The following is a 14,248-nucleotide window of genomic DNA, read 5'->3' as shown; positions in this document are numbered from 1 at the left end:
GGTTTGACTTTTTGTAAAAAAAACTGTCAGGAGGATTAAGAGGGATAGCCTGGAAAAAATATAGGAATTTAGGGAGAACGTTGATTTTGAGAATATTTATATGGCCAATCATAGATATAGGTAAGGTAGACCATCTATCAAGTGATTCCATTGTTGAATTAACCACCGGCGTGTAATTTGCCTGAACCAGATCATCTATGTTTGGAGTAATTTTTATGCCTAAGTAAGTAAGGCTGTCTTTTGCCACCTGAAATGTTGTGTGAATTGGAGGATTGTTTCTTTCAGCCTGTTTTAAAAATAGGATGACGGATTTAGATTCGTTAAGTTTATAACCAGAAATATAACTAAACTCATTGATAGTTTTAAGTAGTTGGGGGATTGAGCAATTTGGACTGGACAACATTAACATAATATCATCGGCAAATAGTCCAATTTTAGATTCAATATTTTTTATTCTGACACCATGTATGTTTTGATTTTTCCTTATGGCAATAGCCAGTGGCTCAATTCCCAGAACAAAGAGGAGGGTGAGAGGGGACAGCCTTGACGTGTCCCCTACTTAGATTAAATGATTTAGATATAATGTTATTAGTTATAACCGAGGCAGAGGGTTTATTATAAAGTATTTTAATCCAGTTTATGAAATAACTACTATTAAGGAAGAATAATTTATAAATTAACTTTGGACAAAACGTTTGGCTCTCTCTTCCTTAAACTTCCGGGTCCTCTCAGCGGGCGATGTGCAGCCACAGGGAAAACAACACTGCGCGTTGACGTCACAGAATCACAGAGTTTAATCCCATACAAAGCAACACATGAATCAACAACAAAGCTGCAGAGGAACAGAGATATGCATTCTTTACCTTATACAGACAAAGACAGACAAAGACAAAGACAAACAAAAAAACAAAAAAAACAAAGACGCGTCTTTGGAGAGAGCAGATGCAAAAAACCAAAATAGTGGCAGCTCTCTGAATTTTTACTCCTGTACACGAAGTCTTATACTGAAGGTGTGTCTTCCCTTTTTAATATATTGAATTAAGGCGTACCTCCGGCTGACCAACTGGAAGCTACTTTGGACACTCAGAGAAACTTAGAAACTCCCCCTAATTTACGCCAAAGATCAAAGGCCATTTGCTCTCTTGGTAAAACAAAAGAGCCAACAGCTGCGTCCTGGCCTCCTGGGTTCTACGGTCATTTTGGGTACAGAGAAACATGAGATAAGATTTCACAGATGCCTGTGAAATCCAAAGTCTCTCCAGTTATCTCCCCCAGGCTCAAGTAATAGTGCCCTGGAGAAGATGCTAATTTTACGGCCTCCTGTGGTCTGAATGCTTGCCCATCTGGTTTAATTTTAAATCTTTAACACAAACCTGTTCAAAATTAAGAAATTTGTTCAAAATAAGAGTGTTCAATATGCCTTTTACACATGCCGTAAGATTAACTGTATTAAACACTAAAAATAATAATTTTTCCTCAACACTACCAAAACCGAATTGAGAGAGAACTTTGTAGAGATAATTATGTTCCACTCTATCCAATGCTTTTTCTGCATCAAGTGAAAGCAAAGCTGTATCAGGATGTTCATATTTAGCATGAATTATATTCAGAACATGACGGATACCGTGGTGAACTTGCCGCCCCTTTATGAATCCGTTCTGATCAGGGTCAGAAAGGGATGGTAAAAATTTCTCAAGCCTGATTGCTAGAACTTTAGATATTTTTTGGCATCAGAGTTTATAAGTGAGATTAGTCAGAAAGATTCACATCTAGTGGGAGATTTCCCAGGTTTAGGTAGAACTGTTATGATCGCATTTCACAAGGAAGGAGGTAATTCTTTAATGGTATAACTTTCCAATAGCATATTATACAGGGGCTGCAATAATTTGTTGTTTAATATTTTATATAGGTCCAAAGGAATCCCATCTGGACCAGGTGATTTTCCTGATTTTAATTTATCTATTGCATTTGAGAGTTCATCTATAGATGTTGGCATATCCAGTTCTGATTTAGCTGTTTCACTAAGTGTGGGGATGTTTACACAATTAATAAAGGAGTCAAGTGATGCTTGTGGTTTGTGGCCTTTAGACGTATATAATTTTGAGTAATAATCTTTAAAGAGATCATTAATTTTTTGAGGATCAGTAGTGTTTTCATTTGCAGTTGTAATTTCATTTATTGCCCTCTCATTCTGCAAAGCTTTAATGAGCCACACTAGAAGTTTTCCTGCCTTCTCTCCCTGATGGTAGTAGGATTGTTTCAATCTGAATATCTCTGATGAAGCTTTGTTAGTAGATAGTTTGTCATATTTTGCTCTCAATATTTGCAGTTCTTGTTGCTTTTCTTTAGAACCCTTTAGATTTATTTCCAGCTCAGTCTCTTTTATTTGTTCTTCAAGTTTTAGCATCTCCATGATATTTTATTAGCTTTTTTTTTTGTGTACCTTATCATCTGACCCCGTATAAAAGCCTTAAAGGCTTCCCATCTAATAGATGCTGTAGTCTCAGATTTATTAAGGCTGGAGTAATCATTAATATTTATTTCAATATATTTCAGAAATTTGGGTATTTGCAACCAGTGGGGTTTTAATCGATAAATAGGATTATGTCTAAACACAATTAAGAGTGAAAATTTAAGCATGCATAGTGAGTGTTTGGAGATCAATATGCTTTTGTAGGCACAACTCTTAATTCTGGTAACCAAAGAGTTTGAAATTAGGAAATAATCTATACAGCTATAACTATTATGGGTAGTTGAGTGGCAAGAATATTCTTTCTTTGTTGGATTCTATACTCTCCATATATCTCTTAAGTTTAGTTCAGACATAAAATGTTGTATAACCCGTCTACTTTTAGGGTGGGACAAATCTAAACCCGATGATCGGTCGAGATTAGGATCTAAAGTACAGTTAAAATCTCCACCAAAGATCACATCACCGTGTAAAGCTGTAATAGAGAGAAACAAATTATTGTAGAAATCAGGGTCATCTATATTAGGACCATACAGGTTAACCAAAATTAAGTTTTGGTTCATCAGTGAGGCTTGGATTATTATGAATCTCCCAGCAGGATCTATGACGGTCCTTTTTATACAAATAGGTAAAGATTTATGAAGAAGAATTGCCACGCCCCCAGCATGTGGAGAAAATGAGCTGGAAAATACTTGACCTGTCCATCTTCTTCTTAGACGTGCAACTTGGTTTGTAAGTAAATGTGTTTGTTGGATAAAAACCACTTTTGGATGGTATTGTTTAAGTCTATTCATTACTTTTTTCAGTTTGATCAATTTCCTAAGGCCTCTTACATTCCAGGAGATCACATCAACAATGGACTCAGTTCTGCTTAATGTCCATTTATCACCTCTTTCTGTTTTTGTCTAAACTGTAGGAACTTGAAATGTACAACTTGAAGAACATTGCACCTTGAGACACTGAACATTTACAAACACAAAAGACTTTCCTGAGATTTCCCACCAGTGGGAATCTCCACCTCCCCTTCCCCTCTATTCTGTGACTTGGCTTTGCTACTGATCCCAGAACAACAGGAGCAGAAAAAACGTTTACTTAAACAACTCGCACCTCAACCTTAAACTGCGAACCCCGACCATGGTATCTAAAACTTATTCCCCACCGCTAAGAGGGGGAGACTTAGTGGAAATGTGTATTGTCCAGGATCACCGATCAATTGGAGTATTGATCCTTATTAAACCTCGTTGGCGCCATCTAGCATGTAAATGTGGTTACCCATCAGTTTGTTTTGTTTCCCGTATAAATTTCTCCACCTCCGTTGGCGTGTGGAAGAGGAAGCTTTTACCGCGGTGGAAAATCCTCATCTTTGCTGGGAATATCAGTCCAAAGTTTATATTCAGATTACGGAGTTGTTGTTTCACCCGGTCGTTTTGTTTCCGTTGTTTCACCACATCCGCGGATAGCAGGGAAGAACATCACATGGCCGCCGTTGTACATCATCTTTCCTTTCAGACGGGCTGCAGTCATCACCCTCATCTTGTCTTGATAGTTTAGTTATTTCACGATGATCACGCGTGGCGGGCGGCCTGGAGCTCTCTGGCCCTGCAGCCTGTGGGCCCGCTCGATAATGGGGGGGATGGAAACGCGTCCCGCCCCAGGACCTCCATCAGCCAGGTTTGCAGAAAAGCAGCGATGTCCCCTTGCTCTGTCTTCTCGGGTAAACCCACGAGTCTCAGGTTGGATCTTCTGTTTTCAAGCTCGTCCACCTTCAAAGCGAGATCCTGGGTTTTCTTTTGTATGGTCGCTTCTTTGCCTGTTAACGAGGCGACGCCGTCCTCCAGGTTGCTAATGCGGGATTCTGCAGAGGTAAACCTCTCGAGGAATACTCCAACTGTGTCTTTAATTTCTTGATTTGAAGTTATAATCTCCCGTAGTTGCCTGGTAAAGTGAGTTTCCAAGGCTTGGATAGCTTCCAGGAGGTTAGCTTCAGAGGTCAGCGAGCTAGCGTTAGCCTCCTCCATGTATCGGTTTCCGCTTCGCTTCCAGCGTCGGATCCCTCTTTCTTCTTCTTCTTTAGATTTTAACGGCAGCTTGCATCCAATTATGTTGCACTACTGCCCTCTATTGCCTCCTACCACCTACTCCTCAAAGACTCTTAAAAATCCCAGTGTTTTTTAAAAAACGAAAAATCTTCTTTTTCCCCTCAATACTATTCAGCTGATCGATCACCTTCTCAAATTTCAATTCCCTACTAACACCTAGTTCTGTTTTTAATAATCTTCTTTGACTTGCGTATTTCCTACATTTAATCAAAACATGTTCCACTGTTTCTACTTCATCACACCATCTACATAAACCAGTAAGGTGTTTCCCCATCTTAAAAAGAGTTCCGTTTAGGAAACTATGCCTAGTTCGTATTCTATTTATAATTATCTCTTCCCTCCTGTTTAATCCTCTGATCCTTTCTACATCGACTGTATTTTGTATTCTAAATAAATGTCTTCCTTTTATTTCATTTACCCACCTAGCTTCCCATATCTTCTTGCTTTCTTTCCAAATTATACTTTTGCCTTCAGATTTAGATAACTTTATTTGCATATCAATATCATCTTTTTTAATTGTCTCCTTCGCCAGCCTGTCCGCTCTTTCATTCCCCATAATACCTACATGAGCAGGAGTCCAGAATAATACAACATTTTTATTTTGTTCACATATCCTATGATGAACCGCCATAATCTCATATAAAATATTTTGATGATTTTTTGTACGTCCCTTTCCGATACTCATCAACGCAGATAGAGAGTCACTACAAACTATTATTTTATTCCTATCAGTTTCCTCCACCCATTCTAAAGCTACTAAAATAGCACCTAGTTCTACCGCGAATACACTCAAATAATCAGATGTTCTTTTTGAAATACTAATCTTTAATTCAGGAATCACTATGGCTATACTGGTTGCTTCACTTTTAGGGTCTTTCGACCCATCCGTATAAATTTGCAAATATTCATTATATTTATTCTGCATTTGATTATAAAATTCTTGACAAGTATCTAATGTGTTCCTTTTCCTAATATTTGTTAATGTTCTGTCTACATTAATATATTTCCAAGTCCATGTCGGTCTCAAAGGCCACAATACAGTTGGACTAAATTCCTTACAATATACATTAAAAAGTTTCGCTCTATCATCCCCAACCCACCCAAAGCTATCCATTTGTTTCTTTCCTCTTTCCCAACACTCTCCTAATAATTTCTTAACCGGGTGATCTGCATTATGTCCCTTTAAACTTATCCAATAATTGACCATTAGCTGCTGTCTTCTAATGCATAATGGCATTTCTCCTGACTCTACTTGTAATGCACATATTGGTGTTGATTTAACTGCCCCTAAACATATTCTCAGTGCTCTGGCTTGAATAACATCTAACTTTTTTAACCTAGTTTTAGCTGCTGATCCATACACCACACTCCCATAATCTATTCTTGATCTAATTAGAGACACATATATATTTTTAAGGGAATCGAAATTTGCACCCCATGTCAACCCAGCTAAACACCTCATAATGTTTAGAACCTTTTTATTCTTCTCCATAATATGTTCTATGTGATTTCCCCAAGTTAGTTTCTTATCAAAAACTACTCCCAAAAAACGAAACCAATCAACCCTTTCTAACTCTTTCCCATATAAACACAACTTTTTTATCAACCCCTATTTTTTTATTTGTGAAAAACATTACTTTTGTCTTTCCAATTGACAATTTAAAGCCCCACTTTACTCCCCACTTACCCACTTTATCTATACCTTCCTGTATTTTAACAATAAGATGGTCCACATTTCTTCCCCTTTTCCATAATGCTCCATCATCAGCAAAAAGTGACTTACCAAAACCGATGGATATTTCTTTAAAATATCGTTGATCATAACTGAAAATAATGTTGGACTTACCACACTTCCTTGAGGGGTTCCATTTTCTATTTTACATATTTCCGAAAACTGACATCCTATTTTAACTTGAATATTTCTATCCCTTAAAAAATCCCATAACCAATTAAACATATTACCTCCTATACCTATCTGATGTAATTTAATCAGTAACCCTTCCCTCCATAACATATCATATGCTTTCTCCACATCAAAAAACACAGCAACAACAGTTTCTTTATTAATCTGAGCTTTTCTAATATCATCCTCTAAACATAAAATAGGATCCATTGTTCCTCTCCCTCTACGAAAACCACTCTGATAAGGAACAATTAAATGTTTTGACTCCAAATATTGTGTCAATCTCTCATTCACCATCCTTTCCATCAGTTTACACAGATTAGATGTTAACGCTATTGGTCTGTAATTTACAGGGTTACTCTGATCTTTCCCAGGTTTCTTCAACGGAATAATAATAGCTTCTTTCCACTTACAAGGCAGTCTCCCCTCCTTCCAAATCTTATTGAATAAAATTAATAATTTATTTAAAACTTCCTCACTTACATGTTTTAGCATAATATAACACACCTCATCCTTACCTGGAGCACTATTCCTAGTTCTATCCAAAGCTCTTTTTAGCTCTCCAATAGAGAAAGGATAATTCATCAGATCATTATCATTCTCCTTTCTTCTTAAGATTCCATCATATTCCTTTTTAGTTCTCTCCCTTCCCTCCATTTCATTACCTAATAAATTTTTACCACTATGTATCTCCACAAATGTTCTCACTAACATATCAGCCTTTTCCTTGTCAGTTACAGCTACTATATCATTTTTATTTAGTATAGGATAACTCCATTCCCTTCTATCTCCTCCCATTTTTTTGATCATCCCCCAAACATCCCCTAGTTTTGTACTACTGCCAATTGTGTCACAGAAACCTCTCCAGTATTCTCTTTTTGTGCTCCTTATTGTTCTCCTGACTTTGGCTTGTGGCTTTTTATATTCAATTAAATGTTGAAAATTATGAGACCTTTTAACCAATTTAAATGCTTTATTTCTTTCTCTAACTGCTTTCCTACACTCTTCATTCCACCATGGAACTAACTTTCTCCTATTTTTCCCTGATGTTTTTGGAATAGCCTCCTCTGCAGCAACTAAAATACCCTGACTAATCACTCGGTTCATACTTTCAATACTCTGATCATTTTGAACATTTAAAATTTTCCTATCACATAGGTTATAAAATTCCTCCCAATTTGCTTTCTCAAATATCCACTTCCCTCCTATCATTTCAGGCCTATGCACCTGGCCCATCCTTATTTTGCTGATTATAATGTAGTGATCACTACCAAATGACTTATTTTTAACTTGCCAATCACATAGTGGAGCTAAACAGCTAGAAACAAATGTCAGATCTAGTACAGATTCTTTACCTGAATTTATATCAATTCTTGTCTTCTTTCCATTATTCAAGCAAACCAAATTATTACTATCTAGAAATTCTTCTAAAATGTTCCCATTATAATCTATTTTTTCACTACCCCATAATGAATGATGTGCATTAAAATCTCCACACCAAATAACATTTCCTTTCATATCCATCTCTTCAAGTTTACTTACCTCAAGCTTTTTACAAGGATTGTAAAAATTTAGAACCAACAGTACCTTCTCTTCCACCCATATTTCAGTTGCAACATACTCCAAGTCTCCTTTTCTTCCAATAACTTTATACGGAATACCTTCTTTAATCAGAGAAAGACACCCTCCCCCATTTCCTTCTTCTCTATCATATCTAACTGCAATATATCCATCTAATTTGAAATCCAAAAAAGGCCTCAGCCAAGTTTCCTGTATACAAATTACATCAGGTTTTTCTTTTAATTCGTAAATAAACTGTTTAAAATCTTGCCCATTTGACAGAAGACTCCTGGCATTCCATTGCAATATTGAGACTATCCTTCTTGACTTGCCTGACTACACAGTTCTCCCCTTCTGTCCTCCCACCGAATATTCTTTAAGTCTAAACTATGGCACGCTGCCTTTACAATAATCTGAATCCTTTCCGTTTTTGATTTCACATCCGATGTTGCATTTATAACTCCTGCAATAAAAGTCACCATTTTCTTTTTTTCCTCTTCAATTTTCTTTTCAACCATTTCCATAATTTTTGAAATTACTTGTTTTTCTCCTGTTAGAGATTTCCCAGTTTGTTTCTCTTTCTCAACTACTTTACACGCCTCTGCATACGTTACTTTCTGCGTAACTTTTGTTTTCTGTATCATTGATTGTCGTTTCATTACCTCGCATCCCCAAAACGCGACACTATGCTCTCCTCCACAACTACAGCACTTTGGTTTAACTCCAACTCCACATTTACCATATTCACGGTCTCCAGAACAACGGGCACATCTCCTTTTTCCTTTACACATTTATGCAATATGGCCAAATTCCTGACAGTTGAAGCACCTCACTGGTTTGGGCACATATTCCCTGACACTAAATCTTATCAAGCCAAAGAAAACCTCCCTTGGCATTTCTTTTGTTTCAAACTCCAGCAACACAGTTTCTGTTTCAATCTTCTCTGTACCCCTTGTCATTCTTCGTGCTCCTTTTACTTCCTTGTTTCTTTCTTTCAAATTTTCAACTAATTCCTTCATATCAACACTTAACGGCACTCCTGTTATAATTCCTTTGCTTTCATTATTTCTTTTTTCACCCACTTTAACAACTGCTCTAATTTTGACTTTACACACCCATCCAAGCTTTTTTGCCTTTTCAACCTGACCTTCAGAATTACAGCCAATCAAAAGATTTCCGTCTCTCAGTACTTTAGCATGTTTAATTTCCCCAACATGTGTCTTAAGTGCTTTTGTTAGTTTAAGTGGATCAATCTTCTTGACTCCTTCTCCTTCATCAAATCTTATTATAATGTTCAGATTTTGTCTTTTTGGATCTTCTTTTCCTTCCTCAATTCCTTCATTATCAGTGTCTTCAGTCCTTTCCTCATTTCCTTTTTTTCCTCTTTCTTTCAGCAGCTCGCTGCTTCTTTCCACCCTTTCCCACCAATTCCCACTCTTTATCTTCATTCCGACCACTCCTTCCTTCCTCGTCACTACACTCCATACTATTACAGTCTCTTCTTTCCAAATCCAACGTCGTCATGTTCCGAGTTAAGTCGCATTTAACACCGAAGTTCAGCGAGTCAGTCCTCCTCCTCTCCGTCTCCTCAGCTGGTTCCAACCTGGATCCCTCTTTGCTGGTTGTTTTCGCTTTTAATTTGTTTACTCGGCATCTTGGCAGGTTGAATTGAATCCCAGGGAGTTTGCTCGTACGGAAAATATCTTAGCAGTGGTCTAGATATCTAAATGCAGGATATATTGGTCGGAGCTCAGAGCCCAGCAGCTGCTCAGTAAGACGCCATAACCGGACGTCCCTGCTGGGAAACATTTAGTTTGAAGCTAAATAGTTAGCTTGTTGCTCAAAGGAACAGCTTTTGTCCGTTGCTGCTCAGTTTTCCATCTCTGTATCCAAGCAGTTAAAAAGGGAAAGATGAAATCTGAGATTCTCTCTGCTTTGCTTGAAGCTGGTGTTTTCCCTCAAACCAGCTCTGATGCTGATATTCAGCCTAGATTTCCACTGGACTCTTTCTGTTAAAACTGACACTGGATTCATTTAGTTCATGGTGGATTGTAATATTTCTCTTGCCAGCCTCCTTGTTGTCTGTTGTTCAATCCTTCAAGACAGGAGAACCATCTACAAAATGATCCAATTCACAATAAAAGTCAACATAAAAATATGTGAAGTAAAAAGTCCTTTCAATCTTTCCAAGAAGAAAATTCTTGACTGGAAATAAAGAAATAAATATTTCTGATTTGCTGAATAACAGATTTTTCTCTCTGTCTCCTCAGACTGAGTGGCTGTAACCTCTCAGAGAGAAGCTGTGAAGCTCTGTCCTCAGTTCTCAGCTCCCAGTCCTCCAGTCTCAGAGAACTGGACCTGAGTAACAACAACCTGCAGGATTCAGGAGTGAAGCTTCTCTCTGCTGGACTGAAGAGTCCAAACTGCAACCTGGAAACTCTCAGGTAACTCTGGGCACTTGACAAATTGCTGCATCTTAGGAGCAAAAAGAAACATTATTACAGATCCTAGCAGTTGCTTGGCTTTCTTATTTATTCCACATGTTACAAATCCATCCATCCATCCATCAGTTCAGATCTTGGGTTCTACCTCAATGTTCTCATTTTCTCATCATGTGATGAATTGTGTGTCTGCAGCTTATCAGGCTGTTTGGTCTCAGAGGAAGGCTGTGCTTCTCTGGCCTCAGCTCTGACCTCCAACCCCTCCCATCTGAAAGAGTTGGACCTGAGCTACAATCATCCAGGAGACTCAGGAGTGAAGCTGCTGTCGGCTGGACTGAAGGATCCACACTGGAGACTGGAAGCTCTCAGGTATGGAGGAACCTGCTGCAGGAGCAGAGAAGGTCTGATAGAGGAGGAAGAGGGAGAAATGTCTTTAGTCAGTCTGCTGGGAAACATTTAGTTTGAAGCTGAATGTTTAATTTGATCATTAAATATTTAGACGCCTCATCTGGAGGCAGAGATCATTACCCAGTTTTCTGGAATATTCTCCAGACTAAGAACGGCTCACAAAGAAAATTAAGAGTGGGATGGGTTTAATAGTTTAATAGGGACTCTGACTAAACATCTGGAAAATTATCCAAAGAATGAAAGGAATCAGGAGAGAATGGAAATCCCTTGTTTTCCAGAGGAAATGAAGAATTGCAGTGAATGATGGTGAAAAAGTAGAATTGTGCTCTGTTGACTGTGGTAGAAATGAAAAACAATAATAAGACCTTTTAGACAGATCCAAGAAAAGACTAATGTGTTTAGGTTTTCAGTAGTTGGGAAAGCTTTTGGGATTGTTCAATAAAGTTTGGGAAAAATTCCCAATGTCTTGGAAAAAGGCAGAGACCCTTCATGTTGGAAAACCAGGGAAATATCCATCCGACCAATCAGATTCCAGATCCACAGCTCTGACGTCACATTTAGGATAAATAATGGAATCGTAAGAAAAACATTTTATTGATAAAGTAGAGGGATGATATCAGCCCATCAGATGGTTTAGAAGAGGGAGAGGAAGCATCATGGGACTGCAGAGGTCCTTCACCTGATCCTGGTTGTTGGGACAAGAACTTTGTTACTGAACTTTAGGACATTTTTCATGTTTCTGTACGTAAGTAGATTTAATGGTGGGAACTTTTACTTCACTACATTTTACAGTATCTGTACTTTCTACTTCATTACATTTCTATAAAGCGTTGCGTTACAAGTTACATCCAAGTCGCTTTGCGCTTTTTGATTTGTTGGTTAGTTTGAAAGTAATCAATGATTCTGGTGCCACCTTTGCCTCCCTGATATCATGAGGCCTCTGATTGCAACAGCAGGACAATCCAACATTTTAGTCCAGCAGCTCCTGATCAGTGACATCAGAGCGTGACATCATCAGTAGAGTGATGATGTAATTTCCCTCTTAGAGCAGCTTGGAAATCTGAGAGGAAAGATGCAAACAAAGACTCTCTGGACTGTTGGATCTGCTGGTTCTGGTTCCAGATGCTCCTTGGACACTTTCACAAGCCATTACTGCAGCTGCTGGATTCAGGATGCTGCTTCTTCTTCTTGGTCTCATTGTAAATGTGTGCAGCAGCGCCACCTGGTGGTGTTGGTTGGTAGAGGAAGTGCTGAAAGGTTGGAGGTGTTTGTCAGAGGTGTGTGATGATGGAAGCCTCTCCCTGGTTTGTGAGTCTGAGCTCAGAGATCAAATCTTTGATTCTTGTTGAACTCTTTGTTGAATGTGATGCAGCTTCTCCTTTTTAATGTTTGTATTTCTGGATATTACAGTGAGGCCACAGCAGGTTTTCAGCAGCAGGGCTGTTTAGTGTTTCATTCCTTCATCTGTGTGTGGGAGTGTGGATGGAACAGGTATCCAGGTGTTGTGTCAGAGTTTAGATTGATTGTATTTTAATGCTGATTATTAAATCAGGTTGGGCTTCTAGAAATGTTTCCTTAGTTTCCTGTTGTCCTTTTAGGCTTCAGTGAGTTTCTTCAGGTTGTTACTGAGGGATTTCCTTTCTCCTCTCTGTTGGAGCTTTTCCTGTGTTTGGAGAAATGAGTTGTGCTGCAGCAGCACCAACTGTCCTTCCTACATCCAGTGCAGTTTGCAATCCAAATGTTGGACTTTTCCTGTCTCAGTGGAGGACAATGTGCGTCTGAGAGACATGTAATGTCCATGTTTGCTGCTGAAAGAGACTGATGGTCTGACCCCCCTCCTCCTTTCAGGGTGGAGCCTGCTGGAGTCCCATTCTTGACACCAGGTCTGAGGAAGTGTAAGTGTGTTTTTCATCTGATTCATGACAACAAAGCAGCTCACATTCAACCATCTTCAAACTGTCACATCACTCATTCAGGAGTCATCATCAAAGTGTCAATAAATGATCAATAACTGCAGCTAGATTGTGTTTGTTCTCTCCATCAGATTCCTGTCAACTCACCATCGACACAAACACAGTGAACAGAAACCTCAAACTGTCTGAAGACAACAGGAAGGTGACATATGTAGAGGAGCTTCAGTCATATCCTGATCATCCAGACAGATTTGATAACTATCCTCAGCTGCTGTGTAGAACTGGTCTGACTGGTCGCTGTTACTGGGAGGTCGAGTGGAGAGGAGGAGTTTATATATCAGTGAGTTACAGAAGAATCAGGAGGAAACGAATCAGTAGAGACTGTTGGTTTGGAAGGAATGATCATTCTTGCAGTCTGAACTGCTCTGACGCTAAGGGTTACTCTGTCTGTCACAATAACATAGAAACTCGTCTCTCCTCCTCCTCTGTCTCTACCAGAGTAGCAGTGTATGTGGACTGTCCTGCTGGCATTCTGTCTTTCTACAGAGTTTCCTCTGACTCACTGATCCTCCTCCACACCTTCAACACCACATTCACTGAACCTCTGATTCCTGGATTTGGGGTCTGGAGGTCCTGGTCTGGTTCCTCAGTGTTTCTGTGCTGAGTTGAGTCTAAAGCACGGGTCTCAAACTCCAGTCCTCGAGGGCCGAAGTCCTGCAACTTTTAGATGTGCCTCTGCTGCACCACACCTGAATAGAATAATTAGGTCATTAGCAAGGCTGGGAGAACTGATCTACACAAGGAGGGGGTATTTAAGCCATTTCATTCCAGTGTTTTGTACTTGTGGCACATCTAAAAACTGTAGGACACAGGCCCTTGAGGACGGGAGTTTGAGACCCCTGCTGTAGATCGTTCCTCTTTAGGTCGAAAAATAATAACTTCAGTTTTGTTTCTGTTCAGCTGGATAAAGTTTTGACACATCCACACATTTATCTGTTCTAAGCATCTGTTCAGTGATTGGATGGGGTCAAAGGTCACCTGGTGACATCGTAATGTAGAGCTGTGTGTCATCTGCATAGTTATGGTAGCTAATATTATTTCCTATTATAACCTGAGCTAGTGGGAGCATATAAATATTGAATAAAAGGGGCCCTAGGATTGAACCTTGGGGTACCCCACATGTGACCTTTGACCTCTTTGATGAAAAGTTTTCAATTGAAACAAAGAAATCCCTGTTCTTTATGTAGGATTCAAACCAGTTTAGCACTGGACCGGAGAGTCCGACCCAACTCTCCAGTCGATTCAGTAATATGTCATGGTCAACAGTGTCAAAAGCTGCACTGAGGTCCAACAGAACCAGCACTGTGGTTCTCCCACAGTCCGTATTTATATGGATGTCATTGAACACTTTTACGAGGGCGGTCTCTGTGCTGTGGTGAGACTGAAAACCAGAC

The 14,248-nt window shown here is 39.1% G+C and overlaps 1 protein-coding gene across 1 annotated transcript in view; it reads left to right on the top strand.

Annotated features, from left to right (window-relative positions):
• Positions 1-13,501, top strand: part of LOC116724470 (NACHT, LRR and PYD domains-containing protein 3-like) — a 53,575-nt gene extending 40,074 nt beyond the window's left edge. The window contains exons 9-10 of the mRNA XM_032570188.1: positions 12,730-12,776; positions 12,926-13,501. Of these exons, the coding sequence (XP_032426079.1) occupies positions 12,730-12,776; positions 12,926-13,458 (580 nt within the window). The 3' untranslated portion in view covers positions 13,459-13,501. The remainder of the gene's footprint in view (positions 1-12,729; positions 12,777-12,925) is intronic.
• Positions 13,502-14,248: the final 747 nt, after the last annotated feature.

Source organism: Xiphophorus hellerii, chromosome 8 (assembly GCF_003331165.1).
Source record: "Xiphophorus hellerii strain 12219 chromosome 8, Xiphophorus_hellerii-4.1, whole genome shotgun sequence".
NCBI lineage: Eukaryota > Metazoa > Chordata > Actinopteri > Cyprinodontiformes > Poeciliidae > Xiphophorus > Xiphophorus hellerii.
Note: the sequence above shows the minus strand (reverse complement) of the source record. Positions and strands in the feature narration are given on the sequence as shown.